General features: G+C 42.5%; 1 protein-coding gene across 2 annotated transcripts in view; it reads left to right on the top strand.

Annotated features, from left to right (window-relative positions):
* IVD (isovaleryl-CoA dehydrogenase) overlaps positions 1 to 18564 on the top strand; it is a 97247-nt gene that overhangs the window by 50250 nt on the left and 28433 nt on the right. For both annotated transcript variants that reach the window (XM_075843338.1, XM_075843339.1), the window contains exons 6-9: positions 1371 to 1507; positions 2486 to 2582; positions 3361 to 3454; positions 6713 to 6794. In XM_075843338.1, coding sequence (XP_075699453.1) covers positions 1371 to 1507; positions 2486 to 2582; positions 3361 to 3454; positions 6713 to 6794 — 410 coding nt within the window. The remainder of the gene's footprint in view (positions 1 to 1370; positions 1508 to 2485; positions 2583 to 3360; positions 3455 to 6712; positions 6795 to 18564) is intronic.

The raw sequence follows: 18564 nt of genomic DNA on the forward strand, positions 1-18564 counted from the left end.
ACAGCAGGTGCCCGCAATGTCAAACAGCTAACACCCGCCTTCAACGACCGGGATCAGAGATGACTCAGATCCCGGACGTTTATCACCTTAAATGCCGCAATCAATAGCCCCCCAAACCCAATTCCTGTGACAAAATCACGGGGTGCTGAATGGTTGCCATGGCAGATGGAGGCCTATTGAAGGTATAGGTTTGCCGTCAGTGCCCTACTGATAAGACTTGTAGGAGGCAAGGCTTAAAGGGGATTTCCCATAATTCATATTTATAACCTATCCACAGGATAGGGAATAAGTACTGATCGGTAGGAGTCCGACTGCTGGGACTCCCACTTTTCCTGAGAACAGACTTAACTGGCATCCCTGTGCGCCCCATATGAAACTAGCCCTCACACCGTTCAATTGATAGAAAAAAAGTTACGGCGTTGAACGTATGGCGAACCAGGACTATTTTTTATTTTATTTTTTCTTTTGTAAAAGTAGTACATCCGGAAAAAAAATATTTACATAAGAAATTTGATACTTCCGTAATTGTATTGACACGCAGAATAAAGTTAATATGTCGTTTTTACTGCACGGTGAATGCTGTAAAAAAATAAAAACTAAACCCAAAGAACAATGTAGGAACCCCACAATTATTTTTTATTTCTTCAGTTTCCGAGTACATTATATGGTATGTTAAATGCTACCATGAAAAAATACTGAAAGTCTTCCCGCAAATAAAAAAAAACCACCATACGGCTATGTAGATGGGAGAAATGTAAAAGGTAATGGCTCTGGAATGCAACAATGGAAAAGCTAATATTGTCAGTCTCCAAGGGGTTAAAGGGATTGTCTCCTGAAGACCACAGTTTTCTAAAAAGAAGCCGGCGTAGCGATTTGCTGATCACTGCGGGTCCGGCTTCTCTCTCCCCTGGTTGTTGGCTTTAATTGCCGCTGGAGGCATCAGTATTCAAATAGCCGTCCATGTAATGCATGTACAAACTGGGTTGGTAAAACGGCTCTCTGTTCTGGCACGTAGAATGGGGTCCCAGGTTTGTGGTGCGAGAACCCCTTTAATCTTTAACAGTGTTATTATTGTAAAGCTTTTGTCTGATTTAACAGACCGCAGTACGGTCTGCAGTTACGGACCCGCTAGGTTCTATTGGCCGCGGACACCTTTCCATATCGCTACGGATAGGTGTCTGTGCCGCAGAACCGTACCGGGAATTATGGTGCATATCCTGCTTTTAGTTTTTTACGGGCCGTGCTCCCATACTCTGTATAGGAGCGCAGGCCGAAAATGCGGCCTGCGACCGGCCGTGCCCGCAATTGCGGGCCGTGATTACGGGCACGGCCGTGTGTATGAGGCCTTACGGTACATCTTATCTTTCCAGGTGATTACTATGTCCTGAATGGAAACAAGTTTTGGATTACCAATGGGCCTGATGCTGATGTGCTTATTGTTTATGCAAAGACCGACTCCAATGCTAATCCAGCGGCACACGGGATTACTGCGTTTATCGTGGAGAAGGTGATGCTATACGGTCTTAGTATGTATGTATGTATAAATCTATCTATGTATGTACCAGATACATAGTCAGGATCCCTGGCCACAATGACATGTACCCTACCCAAACACTCTTACACTATACACTCGTGATCTTTACTAGTCGGCTCAATATTCCTGTACACTTTTGCTCTGGCCACAGCCACGTATGTAGTTTACCTGCTGTGCTCAGGACAACCAGAAATGTCGTGTTTTTTTTTTGCCATACACATTCATTGGAGTACCAACACCTCTTGTTACTGGTCTTTGGGATTGATTAATTGATCATGACACTTTTGTATGATGTTCACTGCTATATAAGGGTATGTGCACACACACTAATTACGTCCGTAATTGACGGACGTATTTCGGCCGCAAGTAGTGGATCGAACACAGTGCAGGGAGCCGGGCTCCTAGCATCATACTTATGTACGACGCTAGGAGTCCCTGCCTCTCCGTGGAACTATTGTCCCGTACTGAAAACATGATTACAGTACGGGACAGTTGTCCTGCACAGAGGCAGGGACTCCTAGCATCATACATAAGTATGATGCTAGGAGCCCAGCTCCCTGCACTGTGTTCGGTCCGGGACTTGCAGCCGAAATACGTCCGTCAATTACGGACGTAATTAGTGTGTGTGCACATACCCTAAGACTTGTATTGGTATCCGTTATCTGTATATTTGATAAAGTCTTACACAAGACGAAACGTCGCTCACTGGAATAAACCACTGGTGACTCAGGTCCACCTCTAGTGCTGCCTACCTTCTTTATCTTCTCTGTGTAGTATGGGGGAAGTTGGGATCATGCCCCCAGTTTGGCGTGCACCATAGAACCCAGAGGATTTACAAAGACTGCTGTTCCTATCTTTGCTTTCTACTCTACTCTAGTCTATCAGTCTGGGATGAGCAGCAACACATTCTCTACGGCTGCCATGACTTTATTTTTTTTTTTTTTTTTTTAGGGAACACCAGGATTTAGCACTGCACAGAAACTTGACAAGTTGGGTATGAGAGGGTCCAACACATGTGAACTTGTATTTGAGGACTGCAAGATTCCAGGTGAACTCAAGTAGTATTGAGAAAACCCATGTATCACATAGAATAAGGGTATGTTCACACTGAGTTTTTATCAGGCAGAAAAATCTGTCTCAAAATTCATTCAGGAATTTTGAGGCAGAATTTGACCCACCTGCACTTACATGCTGCATTTTTCGGCTTTCTCTGTCTCCCATTGATTTCAAACCGCGGGAAGATAGAGCATGTTGAAATCAATGAGAGGCAATTTCAGACTTTTTTTTTTGTGTGTGCAGTTTCCACATCAAAAACAGCGCCAAAAAACTGTGTGAACTAGGTCTAAGAGTTGTATGCTTTGTTTGGTATGTATAAAGGGGTTGGCTCATCGGGATGGCTTGATATTAGGAGGTAACCATTCAGTTTATCAGACAGCAGAGATAGTAAAATATGCTAGCCGTGTTATTTATGTAGTACTGAATGTCAGATTTACAAAGAGAAGACAATTGGCCCTACTAATCTATATATGTTAATTAAAAGGGGTATTCTGACTAGAGACATTCATGGAAGATCCATAGGAAATAATTGTCTGCTAGGTGGGTGTATTTGCCTGATTGGAGTAACACTCTCCATAAGTCTGTAGGGAGTTATGGAAACAGTGGAGTACTCCGGTTGTAAGGAGCAGCAGGGGTCATGGGAGAGAAGCTCTACTGATCAGTAGCGGGGACCTCACCTGTTGGACCTTAATGGCATATACATGTCTATTGTCGGAGTACCCTTTTAACTGCTTAGTTATTGTTTTTCTTAAAATAAATTTTTCTTCCAGAGAAGAACATGCTTGGACACATTGGTAAAGGAGTGTATGTACTGATGAGTGGTCTGGATTTTGAGAGGCTGGTGCTCTCTGGAGGCCCATTGGGGTAATTTTTGTAATAAAAATAGTTCCCTATACTATATGATGTTCCGTTCAATGAAATCGAGAGTTTAATACAGCCTAGAAGAATGATTTCTCTAAGACCCTTGCTACTAGTTCAGTAATCCTACGCGTTTGTGTCCCCTGGTTTATGGGGTACGTCATCAGGGATTATAATGCAATCATTTTAAGCCGGTTAGCACTATTTTCATCTCCCAGCGTGTGCAAGCTCTGATATATTAGCGGCCAGCAGTCGCCGGATATTTACGGGCTTGAGCCCTCCAACCGACTGACGTCAGTGCGGCCGCCAACCAATCCGAATTCGGCACGTCATTGCTGACGTCCCGGATTGTGACGAGCCATCAGTAAGTCAGCCAGTCAGTGTTCCTGCACGCTGGGAGATGAAATAAGCACAGAAATAGTGCTAACCGGCTTAAATGATTGCATTATAATCCCTGATGACGTACCCCATAAACCAGGGGACACACAAACTCGTAGGATTACTGCACTAGTGGTAAGGGCCTTCGAGAAATCGTATACTATAAGGAGAGCTAGTGATCTGTGGGTGGATGTATATCTATCACCTGCTGACCCGTCTCATTCTCTGACCGCTTGCTTTTGCCTATACCTAGACATTAATGGGCTCATTAGCCAGTTTTTACATTAAGAAATCAATAAAGATCAATACTTTTACTATAAAATCACCATGTTAAGCCACGCCAAGTCTGTTTCTTCAGGGTTCTGTTTTTGGTGGGCAGAGTAGTGTAGCCCGCTATGGCATTTTACTCATGTAAAGTGACTGTCCACATTTTATCACCATGTTATTTTTAGGACCAACGCTCAATGCTGATTTCTTGATAGCAGTTGGAGACTCATTTCTTTGATATAGTGCTTCAAATCTGCTGTATAGACGTAGGGTTTCATTATAAATTGTCTGGCTGTAGCGATCATGAGGGGCAGCTTATTGCATACGGTATTTTTTTTAGTAAACTCAATATATAAACAGTATGACATAAGCTCCCTCTAGTGGTGGCTACAGGCAGATGTAATTTTAACTCTGTAGGCCTCACAATTGAAAAACTACCCGAGTTGCACAATACCAACCAATCGTAGTGCAGCTTTCAGCTTTTTCCCAGAGCAGTTTAAGAAATGAAAGCTGCTCTGCGATTCGTTGCTACGTCCATATAGGACTAGTTTATTCTTAGACCGTTTTGATAAATAAGGACTAATGGGACAGGGATAACTATGATGCTAGGGGCCCGGCTCCCTGCACGGTTAATATCACGGACCAAATATGCTCATGTGAATTTTCCCTGAGTCTGTGCAAGGTGTATTAGAGGCCCCCCCTGCCATTGGGTGTTTGGAAAATAATATTTTATCCCATCATCAGAGTATCTTTATCAGGGACTGCCTCTATGGCAAGCAAGGCAATTGCATTATGTTGTATGGCCCCATCCTACACTTCTAGATCAATATGGGTCTAATCCATGACACCATTCCTTATATCAACACCGCAAGTGCCCCAACGAATTTGATAGGGTTTGGGCTTCCTGGTGTGCCTCACGTGAAACTCTTTGCCCATACATAAATTTATTTTGGAGGCAAGAGTGTATTGATAAGTGCCTGTATAAGCCGTAATGATTGGCCCTGTTCACACAGAGTTTTTTCAGGCAGAAAAATCTGCCTCAAAATTCTTTCAGGAATTTAGAGACAGATTTTGACCTGCCTGCACTTCTTCCACGTTTTTCCTCTGCGTTTTTTTGGCCACAGCCGTTGAGCGCCGCTTACAAACTCTTTCTCTGCCTCCCATTGATGTCAATGGGAGGTCAGAGATGGAATCGCCTGAAGAAAGGGCATGTCACTTCTACCCGCAAGCGTTTTTTTCCACTCACGAGAAAAAAAGTGCCTCCGCCTCCTATTGAAATCAATGGGAGGCGATTTCGGACGTCTTTTCAAAACAGCGCAAAATAACAGTGTGTGCTAGGCCTTAGGATTGTGTCATTGTTTGTACCATGATATGTCTGGAAGCAATCAGTTTCTTATATTTTTACTCGTATTTTTCATATGTTTATTGTCTTGTCATTGCTTTATCTGAATAATCTAAAATAAGCAGAATAAATAAAATTTAAAAAAAAACGCTTTAGTAAGATGTGCCTAATAAAGCTGCACGCCTCTTAATAAATTAGGCACATCTCTGTCCGTCCATGCAGCTGAAAGGGAAATCTAGCATAGATTTTAGCTATAGTCTGGTGTGGGGTCTGTAGCAAGGGATAGTCTGGTCTGGGGTCTGTAGCAAGGGATAGTCTGGTCTGGGGTCTGTAGCAAGGGATAGTCTGGTGTCTGTAGCAAGGGATAGTCTGGTCTGGGGCCTGTAGCAAGGGATAGTCTGGGGTCTGTAGCAAGGGATAGTCTGGTCTGGCGCCTGTAGAAAGGGGTAGTCTGGTCTGGCGCCTGTAGAAAGGGGTAGTCTGGTCTGGGGCCTGTAGAAAGGGGTAGTCTGGTCTGGGGCCTGTAGAAAGGGGTAGTCTGGTCTGGGGCCTGTAGAAAGGGGTAGTCTGGTCTGGGGCCTGTAGCAAGGGGTAGTCTGGTCTGGGGCCTGTAGCAAGGGATAGTCTGGTCTGGGGCCTGTAGAAAGGGATAGTCTGGTCTGGGGCCTGTAGAAAGGGATAGTCTGGTTTGGGGTTGTTGTGAGAAGGAGCATGGGGTCTTAATAATACAGTATGCAGTAAGCTCTTGTGCTCCATCTAGTGGTGGTTATTGGTAGTACGCGTGTTTGATTTTTATTCTGTCTATACGGTGGTTTTTGGAACTCTTTATCCAAAAAACTGAAGTCCAACTGCTATAAAGCTGTAAGAAATTAATCAGCACAACATTTTTAACCTGTTAAAGGATGGATATTGACTTGAAGCTTCTTTTTTAATTTGATTAAAACTGATCCATTAGAAAGGGAAACCTTGAACAGAGCCTCACACAAACATGGTACATAGATATATTATAAAAACTGTTAAACATGGCCACATTAAGTTGTGTTTGGCTTACGCATTTCAAGTTTTACAAAGAAATAATGAAATGTCTTAACGTGTCTAGTGCTCACACACTGGCTGGCTAGATGCAGCTTGTTTGTGTAACCCCCTCCCCCTTATAAGACGCACAACATGGCAGCTGAAGCAAAACTAATTCTACAGAGCCAAGGGGGTCTCCTGATCATTCATGTTGGCGATTCCGATTTTAATTTTGTAATCCCATATCTCTCCTCTTTATTTAGCATCATGCAGGCTGTTTTGGACCATGCGTTCCCCTATCTACACACAAGAGAAGCCTTCGGTCAAAAAATTGGATATTTCCAGGTAAAAATCACACAAATGTTTGGAAGGGGGAAAATAAACGTGACTGCATTTTCTACTTGGTATATAACACAAAAATTAGCTAGGTGTTCTAAAACATAACAGGGGAAATGATCAAAACTAAGGCAAGGAGTCGGCAATCCATCAATTTCCAAGGAGAATTCTGTGTGGCAACTCCTCCACTTTTCCCTTGCCCTAGTTTTGAAATCTCCCTTCTTGCTGGATGATTTAGATATTCTAGAAAGCATGATGCGGGTCATGAGCATAGAACCACCCACATAAAAATACTCTACCAACTCCAAGAAGCTGCCATTCTGGGCTGTATGTACCAGTGTTAGACCAGTGTTTTGACAACCTTACCGACCCAAAGCTTCCAGTATAATGGGCATGTGTCCTTAAGAGCCCCTGCTCTTTACAATAAAGGAGTATTCCCAGTATAGAAATGTTTCACCTATCCATAGGATAGGTGATAAGTGTTTGATCGCTGGGACCTTCACCACTGGGATCCCAACTGATCACTAGAATGGGGCTCTCGAGCCCCCCTGTTTCTCCTCACTGCACCTTCCACAGTCAGGAGGAGCTTGACTGGAGTGACAGTGGAGCATGCATACTGACCGATACAGCGGAGTGCTGTACAATGCGGTCTCCATCAATCGAGCAGCACCACGCCATCGTTCAAAGTTATTCTCACTGCACTCATGCAGGAAGGAGGAACGGAGGTACAGAACCCCCGTGTTAGTGATCGGTGGAGGTTTGAACAATTTCGCTGTTCCTGGCAGTTTAAAGGGCTTGTGCCATAAAACACATGTATCCCCTATCCACAGGATAGGCGATACATGTGTGATCGATAAGGAGAACGTGACCGTAAGTTACCAGGAGCGCTGCACGAAAAGCTGTGACTTCTGCGTTCTGTGTCCAGCAGCTTCATAGAGATCAATGGGATTCGTCCGCGCATCCGCGAGCGGCTCCCCATTGATCTATATGGAGCTGCGGAACAGATAATTCTGACACAGAACCCGGAAGTTCAGGCTTCTCATGTAGGTCTCTTGGTAACTTTCGCTCCCCTGTTCTCCTTATTGCTGGGGGTCCCAGGGGTCGGATCCCCAGCGATCTCACATGTAGCCCCTATCCTGTGGATAGGGGATAAATGTGTTTTTATGGCATAAATGTCAGAGAGATGCAGGTCCGACCTCTGGGACCCGCACCTATCTCTAGAACGGGGCCCCCTAAACCCCATTCTAGCTTTCTGTGCTCTCCCGGCCACTTGATTTATATGTGGCGTTACTGAAACAGTGTAGCTCGCTGAGCTACGCTGTTTCCGTAACTCCCATAGAACTGAACAGTAGTTACGGAAACAGCAGAGCTCGCACGCTACGCTGCTTCCCTAACTGGCATTCACTACTATGGGAGTTGGGGAAACGGCGTAGTTACTCTGTTTCAGTAACTCCACATGTAACCAAGTGGCCGCTGGTTCAAGTTCCCTAGGGGAACTATTAAAATGTGTAAAAAAAAAAACTAGCCTCTAGCCTAAGGAGCGCCTCTAAGGGTATGTTCACACGCTTAGCAAAAAACATCTGAAAATACGGCGTTGTTTTTCTAGGGAAAATAGCTCCTGATTTTCACATGTTTTTTTAAGCAACTCGTTTTTCACAGCGTTTTTTACGGCTCCAAAAACGGCTCAAGATGTGACATGCACTTTTTCGCCGCCGTTTTTCAAAACGGCCGCGTAAAAAAACGCCCCGTCGGAACAGAATGCCGTTTTTCCCGTTGAAATCAATGAGCAGATGTTTGGAGGCGTTCTGCTTCCAATTTTCAGGCCGTTTTTCGGACGTTTACGGCCTGAAAAACGTCCAAAGATAAGTAGTGCGAACATACCCTTACACTTCTCCCACCAGTGTTCCCTTAGTAAATGATGTAACACTGAGGGGATGCTCCTGCTGGTTGTTCATCTGGGAAATCGCTTGTATGTAGTGTAAGTCTGTTGGACCTGCCCATCCATATCATGTAGTTTGGGGTTCTTTAGCACATTTTGTCTGCGGCATAATTTATTTAAATAGGGCCAGCACCATTTACGCCTGCGACGCCATTTTCAGCTCCATAGTACAACTCCCTTCCAATCACGCTCCAGTGCGCTATTTTGTTATGCATTTGTAGGGACACGGCCTTCTCCTCTTATTGACCGGTCTCCTCACATGACCGCAAGCGGCCAATCGTGGCACTCCGTAACCACTCCAAGTAACCAGCAGCCATTGCCATTATCAAAACTGTCCTTTTAGACTGCCAGTTTTCTCCCTGAAGAGCCGGTATAAGAGGCTGGTGAAACATGTTTGAGCAGTGAAATGAATATAGGGACTATCTACCAGAATAGTATAGAAGCTCTGAGTCTGGAGGCGGCCCTTGTCAGAGCAAACCAGCAGCCTCCAACATATACAGAGGAAAGGACTAGAACTACCACACAAACAAGGGGACTTGTGATCAGGGTCCAGGCTAATGTGGGAATTGTATAGATGTTAGTCGGTCCCTAGTGCACACAAACTGAAAATGACACTAGTGGATACAGTCCTGAGACTCTAACTCTGGTCAGAATTTTATTTTAACCTCTTCCCGTGCTGCGCCGCAACTATACGTCCTGGAGAGGGTTTGCTTCCCGCACCAGGACATACAGTTTTGGAGCGGTTCCCGGCGCACACTATCTTAACGAACAGTGTCCGGGAACCGGGAGGTCCGCTGTCCCTGACAGCGGACACTCCAGTTTTGCCGGTCAGTGGACCATCGCCGCCGATTTCAGCAATTAACCCCATAAATGCGGCGACCGATTGCAATCGCCGCATTTAAGTGGTTTGAAGCACATCGGCAGCCTCCACAAAGTGATTGTGGGGGCTGCCGATGCTTGTTGTGGCAATCGGAGACGAGACAATGACCTCTGGGTTGCCATGTACGGAAGCCTCGGAGGAGCGGCCTCCGGCCGGTCCTCCGAGGCTTCCTCTCAATGTGACGGTCACGTCACAATGACAGTTAGAACACATTACACTACATAGGTAGTGTAATGTACTCTAGCATCGATCAAAGCTGCAAGTTTAAATGTGACAAGTGAAAAAAAAAAAAAAAAGGGAATAAAAATGTTCTAAAAAAAAAGTGTACAACTAAAAGTTATAAGTTATATAAACAAACAATTTATTTTTTTCCTATAATAAGACTTTCATTATAGGAAAAAAATGAACACATTAAAAAAAGTACACATATCCGGTATCACCGCGTTCATAACGACCCCAACTATAAAACTATAATGTTGTTTTTCCTGCACGATTAACACTCCAAAAAGAAAATCAATAAAAAAAAACGACACCACCCCTCCCAAAATAGAGAATAAAAAGCGATCAAAAAGTTGCATGTACCCGAAAATAGTACCGATTAAAAACTACAACCCGTCACTCAAAAAACAAGCTCTTAGGCCTCATTCACACGGCAGGGTTTCCCGGCCGGGTGCCGGCCGTTCATAAATCGCCCGGCACCCGGCCGCATTAGGAATAATAGACCCCTAATGGGGCTATTCACACGACCGATTTTTTGACGGCCGGGAAAACCGCCCGTCAAAAAATAGGACATGCTCTATTTTCGCCCGGGTACCCGGCCGCCCGGCTCCCCTAGAAGTCTATGGGGCCGGGTAATACCCGGCCATCACTGGGATGTGTCCCGAGTGACGGCCGGGTTTTCCGGCTCTTGCGCTCTATCTCCTCCTCCTCACAGCGCAGAGTGCATGTGAGGAGGAGGAGTTGATGCCATTCTGACGAATGGCATCGCTGTACACGGTGTGGCAGGGCCGGGGTGTACAGCAGGTGGAAGGGAGCACTGCGCTGGCTCCCTTCCCCTGCTTGTTTTAAAAGCGCCCTGGCCCGGCGACACCTTTGATGGCGCCGCTAGCAGCTGCAGCAGCTGCTGCTGCGGCTGCTACTACTTTAGCGACGCCACTATAGCAGAGCAGGGAGGTATCTCCCCGCTCTGCTATGTGCTAGCCGCACTTTAGCTCCTTGAAGGAGCGGAATCCCCGTGTGTTCGGGGATTCCGCTCCTGGACAGAGCGCTTGATGTCTCTGTCCATATCTGGGCAGTGACATCAGGGGAAACTCCTGAAGCGGAATCCCCGAACACATGGGGATTCCCCTTCAGGAGTTGCCGCTGATGTCACTGTCCGGATCTGCCCGGTCCGGCACGGATGCATAACTTTATGCAAACCGGCCGGGCAGAATGGCCGATTTTACCGGCCGGCACTCGGGCTCGGACGCGACCCGGTCGTGTGAATCCCGCCTTACACAGCTTTTTTGACTAAAAAATAAAAAGTTATGGCTCCGAATATGGTGACACAGAAAATAAATTATTTTATAAAAAAGTGATTTTTATTGCGCAAACGCTCAAAGAAGCCTATATATATATATATATATATATATATATATATATATATGGTATCGCCGTAATCGTACCCATCCGCGAAATAAAGTAAAACGGTCATTTATAGCGCACAGTGAACTCTGCAACAAATAAGCCCTCACACAGCTCCGGTGGAGAAAAAATAAAGTTCTGACTCTCAGAATATGGCGATGCAAAATGTGCAGTTTTCCAAAAGCGGATAAGATCGCGTGCCATTTATCAGTGCGGCACCGGCCACATGTCTGCGGATTATTATTTATTTACCCCATTATTATATCCTCTTATTATGCTCTGATGTTCTCCGCACAAATTACACATACCCCCACATTATAAACTGAAATACCAGCAAAACCCCAAACAGAACTATTACCAAGCAAAATCTGCACTCCAAAAGCAAAATGGCGTTCCCTCCCTTCTGGGCCCTACAGCGTGCCCACATATATGGCATTGCCATACCCGAGAGAACCCGCTTAACGTTTTATGAGGTATTTGTCTTCTGTGGCACAAACTGGGCATGACATATCAGTGGAAAATTACAATATTCACTTTGAACCTTCCGCTGTACATTAACCCCTTTGCGCACTATGACTTAATTGCACGTCATGGTGCGGGGGTTGCTGTATGGAGCCGGCTCACATGCTGAGCCCGCTCCATACGCTGCGGGTGTCAGCTGTGTATTACAGCTGACACCCGGGACTAACTGACAGGTACAGCGATCGCTCTGTTACAGAAGCCTGTAAGAATAACAATATACTGCAATACATTAGTATTGCAGTATATTGTACCAGCGATCCAATGATCGCTGGTTCAAGTTCCCTAAGGGGACTAGTAAAATGTGTAGAAGAATTAGTTTTTAGTAGTGAGAGAGAAAAAAGAAAAAAAACTTTTTTCCAAATTTCTTCTAAATTGGTATAGCTACGTCCGTAAAAGGCCGAACTATTAAAATATACCATTATTTAACTCACGGTGAACACCGTAAAAAACGTTTTAATTTAAACCGCCAAAATCGCTTTTTTTTTTTTTTGTCACCTTCGCTCTCAAAAAAAAAGTAATAACTTTTTGATCACTTTTTATGTACCAAAAAATGGTACCAATAAAAACTACAGCTCGTCCCGCAAAAAATAAGACCTCCGACCGCTCAATCAACCGAAAAATAAAAGTAACGGCTCTCAGAATGTGGTGAAACAAAACCATTTTTATTTTAACAATTCGATTTTTACTTTGTAAAAGTAGTATAATATAAAAAAATATATATAAATTTGGTATCACCGTAATTGTATTGAGCCGCAGAATAAAGTAAAGTTTTCATTTTTACCGCACGGCGAAAGCTGTAAAAACGAAGCCCCCCCAAAAACTGGAATCCAATTTCGGTCCGCAAATTTTTTTTTCAGTTTCCCAGTACATTTTATGGCACTTTAAATGGTGTCAATAGAAACTACAATTCCTCCCGCAAGAAATAAGCCCTCACATCTCTCCTCTGACGGAAAAAGCAAAAAATGGATCAGTCCTGAAAGTATTAATTCATTTCTAATGGAAAAATGTATGACCACATGTGGGGTATTTCCGTACTCAGGAAAAATTGCTGTACAAAAATTTTTTTTTTTTTTCTCCTTGTGAAAATGAGAAAATTCAACATTTTAGTGGAAAAAATGTATATTCATTTTTGCGGCCTTATCTAATAAATTCTGCAAAAAACCTGTGTGGTCTAAATGCTAACTATAACCCTAGAAAAATTCCTTGAGGGGTGTAGTTTCCAAAATGGAGTCACTTTTGGGGGTTTCCACTGTTTTGGTCCTTCCGGGGCGTTGCAAATGCGACATGGCACTGGAAACCATTTCAGAAAAATCTGTGCTCCAAAACCCAAATGGCGCTCCTTCACTTCTGAGCTCTGCCATGAGTCCAATCAGCAGTTTATGGCAATACCCCATATGTGGAAATAATCAAGAGAAAATGCTTTACAACTGTTGTGGTTCTTTTTTTCCTGTATTCCTTGTAAATATTAAAAATTTCTGTTTTTTCAGGAAAAAAGTAGATTTTAATTTCTGCAGACTAATTCCAATATATTTAGCCAAAAACCTGTGGGGTCAAAGTGCTAACTATACCCCTAGATAAATTCCTTGAGAGGGGTGTTTCCACTGTTTTGGCACCACAAGACCTCTTCAAACCTGACAAGGTGCCTAAAATATATTCTAAAAAAAAAAAAAGGAGGCCCAAAATCATCCTCCAGGTGCTTCTTTGCTTCTGAGGCCGGTGTTTCAGTCCATTATCACACTAGGGCCACATGTGGGATATTTCTAAAAACGGCAGAATCTGGGAAATAAAATATTGAGTTCCATTTCTCTGGTAAAACCTTCTGTGTTACAAAAAAAAATTTTTTTTATTAGAAATGAATTTCGGCAACAAAATAATTGTGTAAATTTCATCTCTACTTTGCTTTAATTCCTGTGAAACGCCTAAAGGGTTAAAACACTTTGTGAATGCTGATTCGAATACCTTGAGGGGTGCAGTTTTCAAAATGGGGTGATATATGGGGATTTTCGAATATATAAGGCCCTAAAAACCACTTCAGAACTGAACTGGTCCATGAAAAAAATGGCCTTTTGAAATTTTCTTTAAAATATGAGAAATCGCTGCTAAAGTTCTAAGCCTTGTAACGTCCTAGAAAAATAAAAGAGCGTTCAAAAATCGATGCAAACATAAAGTAGACATATGGGAAATGTTAATTAGTAACTATTTTGTGTGGTATTACTATCTGTTTTACAAGCAGATACGTTTAAATTTAGAAAAATTAACATTTTTGCACATTTTCTCAAGTTTTGGTGTTTTTCAGAAATAAATACCAAATTTATCGACCAAATTTTTCCACTATCATAAAGTACAACATGTCACTAGAAAAAAAAAATCTCAGAATCGCTTGGATAGGTAAAAGCATTCCGGAGTTAGTACCACATAAAGTAACACATGTCAGATTTGAAAAAATCTGCTGTGTCCTGAAGGGCAAAACAGGCTGGGTCCCGAAGGGGTTAAACCAGGGTGTTTTTTATTTTTTTGTATCTTTTTTTTCTGTAAAGGTTACTTTTTAGATTAAGGGTCACGTCCTGCCTCTATTGTATATTATTAATCTGTTTAGCGCTTTATATTATGAGCTAAAGTTGTATTTCATTTTTTTTTTTTTTTAAGAGCTAAAGTGACAAAACAACGATTTTGGCGGTTTAAATTGTTTACGTTTTTTACGGTGTTCACCGTTCGAGTTAAATAATGGTATATTGTAATAGTTCGGCCTTTTACGGACGTAGCGATACCAATTTTGTTTATTTTTTTTACATTCCTTTAGAAGAAAAATGGGATAAGGCAGGTTTTTTAACTTTAAACTCTTTACTGTCTCACTACTAATAACGTTAATTCTTCTACACATTTTATTAGTCCCCTTAGGGGACTTGATCCAGCGATCATTGGATCGCTGGTGCAATACACTGCAATACTAATGTATTGCAGTATATTGTTGTATTTACAGGCTTCTGTAACCACACGATCGCTGTTCCTATCCGTTAGTCCCGGGTGTCAGCTCTAATACACAGCCGTCGCCCGCAGCGTATGGAGCGGGCTCTGCACGTGAGCCGGCTCCATACATCAACCCCCGCACCATGACGTTCTATTAAGTCATAGTGCACAAAGGGGTTAATGCACAGCGGATGGTGTGAATATTGCAATTTTCCACTGGTATGCCATTTTAGTGCATAATAAGTCGTGCCCAGTTTGTGCCACTGAAGACAAATACCTCATAAAACGTTATGCGGGTTCTCTCGGGTATGGCGATGCCATATATGTGTGCGCAAACTGCTGTTTGGGCACGCTGCAGGGCTCAGAAGGGAGGGAACGCCACTTTGCTTTTGGAGCGCAGATTTAGCTTGGCAGTTTTTCTGTTTGGGGATTTGCTGGTATTTCAGTTTATAATGTGGGGGCATATGTAATCTGTGCGGAGAACATCAGGGAATAATAAGAGGATATAATAATGGGGTAAATAAATAATAATTCATAGATGTGTGGCCGGTGTCGCACTGATAAATGGCGCCTGATCTTATCCAATTTTGGACACTCTGCACATTTTGCATCGCCATATTCTGAGCGCCAGAACTTCTTTATTTTTTTCACCACCGGAGCTGTGTGAGGGCTTATTTGTTGCAGGACAATCTGTACTTTTCATTGGTACCATTTTGGGATACATGCGATTTTTATTTTATTTTTTTTTTAAATCACTTTTTATTCAATTTTTTGCAAGCTGGGTGACCAAAAAATTTTGACCATGTTTTTTAGTTTTATTTTTTGCAACGTTCACCGTGTGCTATAAATGACAGTTTTACTTTTTTTGCGGGTCAGTACAATTACGGCGATACCATATGTATATAGGTTTTTTTATGTTTTGCAGCATTTGCGCAATAAAATCACTTTTTTATAAAATAGTTTATTTCCTGTATCACCATATTCTGAGAGCCATAACTTTTTTTATTTTTTAGTCAAAAAAGCTGTGTATGGGCTTGTTTTTTGCGCGACTGGTTGTAGTTTTTTATCGCTACTATTTTTGTGTACATGCGACTTTTTGATCACTTTTTATTCTCTATTTTGGGAGGGGTGGTGACCAAAAAATAGCAATTCTGGCGTTTTTTTTTTTTGTTTTTTTTTTTGGCGTGTTCATTGTGCGGGAAAAATAACATTATAGTTTGGGTCGTTACGAACGCGACGATACCAAATATGTGTACTTTTTTTTTTTTCCTGTGTTTTTTTGTTTATATAACTTAACTTTTATTTTTACGCTTTTTATTTTTTATTTTTTTTAAAAACATTTTTATTACTTTTTTTTACTTGTCCCACTAGGGGACTACGAGACTTGCAGCTTTGATCGCTGCTAGAGTATATTACGCTACACACGTAGTGTAATGTATTCGAACGGTCATTGTAACGTGACAGTTACACTGACCGGAAGGCTTCCGTACATGGCAACCCAGAGGTCATTGTCTGGCCTCAGATTGCCACGACAAGCATCAGCAGCCCCCACAATCACTTCGTGGGGGCTGCCGATGTGCTTCAAACCCATTAAATGCAGCGAAAGCAATCTGTCGCCGCATTTATGTGGTTAATTGCCGAAATCAGCGGCGATGGTCCGCTGACCGGCAAGACTGGAGTGTTCGCTGTCGGGGACAGCTGACCTCCCGGTTCCCAGACACTGTCCGTTAAGACAGTGTGCGCCAGGAACTACTCCGCAAATGTACGTCCTGATGCTGGAAGCGAACCCTCTGCAGGACGTACAGTTGCAGCGCGTGAAGAGGTTAATGATAGATATCAACAATACATGGTATCACAACAATGGATATATAGAAACTGGATAAAAGAGGTCATATACGGAGAGCTAAATCTGTACGGTTTAGATGTTACTATACCCAAGTGTTAACAAAACAACCCATCTCAAAAATGGCGTCCCATGCACCACCCCACCACTAATACATAGAAAATGCTGCAACGCAACACGCACAATTGCTAAATGCTACAATGCAAAACTATAGATACGATGAGTAGAATACCACTAGTAGTGAATATATATAGCAAAACCTGAATACAGTGAATACTCGAGGCGGTCTATTGTGCCACATCTCCCAGCCTTTCCCTCCTTCCTCCACCATGACTTTGGGTACGTCTCCTTTTTATATTCTTCTGGTTGTTTACTGCCAATGCCACTAATTTGGTTAGTTCTGCATTCCACTGTATTCAGGTTTTGATAGATAGATAGATATATCCACTGTTTTCAGGATTTGCTATATATATTCACTACTAGTGGTATTCTACTCATTGTATCTATAGTTATGCATTGTAGCATTTAGCAGTTGTGCATGTTGCATAACAGCATTTTTTATGTATTCGTGGTGGTGTGGTGCATGGGAAGCCATTTTTGAGATGTGTTGTTCTGTTAACCCTTGGGTATATGAACATCTATACCTTACTGATTTTGCTCTCCGCATATGACCTCTTTTATCCAGTTTCTATATATTTATTGTTGTGATACCATGTATTGTTGCTATCTATCATTAATAAAGATTTATATTTTTTACATTACTTGGTAGTTCTATATATTTCTTTGGGTGCTATGTGCCCTGTGCTTTTGTGCTTATAGGTAGTCTGTCTATAATACCCTTCAGGTCACTAAATCTGCACCTTCAACTGACTCCATTACCTTTCTTTAGCCTCAAAGTTCCCAAGTGGTCTTTCCAGCCCATTTGGAGGATATTGTCTTTAAAGAATGGAAACTCAAAGTTTTTGCACTCTAGCTATCTGGATGTCACTTTTACCTTTTTCAAGAAGGAAATTGTTCCAAATCGGTCAGGTCTCCGGCGGTGGAGCCTCCTGTTTCTCGTTTAGCTAAGGCTACTACTTTGCCTATGGCGGACTCCACTTCCTTCAAAGAGCCTCTGGATCTCCATGTGGACTTCTTTGCTTAAAGGGAATGTGTTGCCAGAAAAACATGTTTGTTTTTTTTTTTAATTAAACATTTAGTGTGTAGGTGATTTAAACATTGTTCAAATTTTTTTTATTTTTTTCACGAGTCAGGAAATATTATAAATTAGATTCTAATTTATAATATTTCCCATTGCTGGTCACTAGATGGAGCTATTCCCAAAATTGCAGCATTGCAAAATTGGGTAAAAAGCCCTCGCTCTAGTGAGCTCTCAGCATCCCCCCCTCCTTTATCCTGGCTAGTGCCGGGATAAACGAGGGGTTTGAACGGTCTATCCTCCTACACTGTGTGTCGCCATTTTTTGAGCTAACACACCCCTTGAGGAAGCATACCGCGAAACGCGCGTTGGGGTTTTCCATACGTCCGTCAGGCTCCAAATACACTGCACTATGGGTAAGATACACCTTTTCATTTGGGTCATATTTGCAAACGTTAACTATCTTGAGATGGAGTGTTGACTGCTATACTTTGCCTACTATGGGATACGACTCGGAAACCTGCACATGCATTAATGTGTTTCTGTTTTGTATTCCTACATTTATATTTATATTTATATCATGTCATGCTCTTCAGTATCCTTGTTTGCTTTTGCTCACACATGTTAGTGGTAATCTTCCTGTATGTTTACATCTGACTTATTGAGCCTGCCCGTCTGTATTGGAAACTTCAGAGTCACTCTTTCCAATTGTACCTTTTTAAAATTCTTCTATGTAATGTGTATATTCTATGCAATAAAGGTTTATTTTTATCCTAAGGCTTCTATACTCCCTGTTCTTCCCTGTGTATAACACACAGTGTAGTGGGTTTACATACAGTAGTAAACGTACACAAACACGAACATACA

Source organism: Rhinoderma darwinii, chromosome 12, assembly GCF_050947455.1.
Source record: "Rhinoderma darwinii isolate aRhiDar2 chromosome 12, aRhiDar2.hap1, whole genome shotgun sequence".
Lineage (NCBI taxonomy): Eukaryota > Metazoa > Chordata > Amphibia > Anura > Rhinodermatidae > Rhinoderma > Rhinoderma darwinii.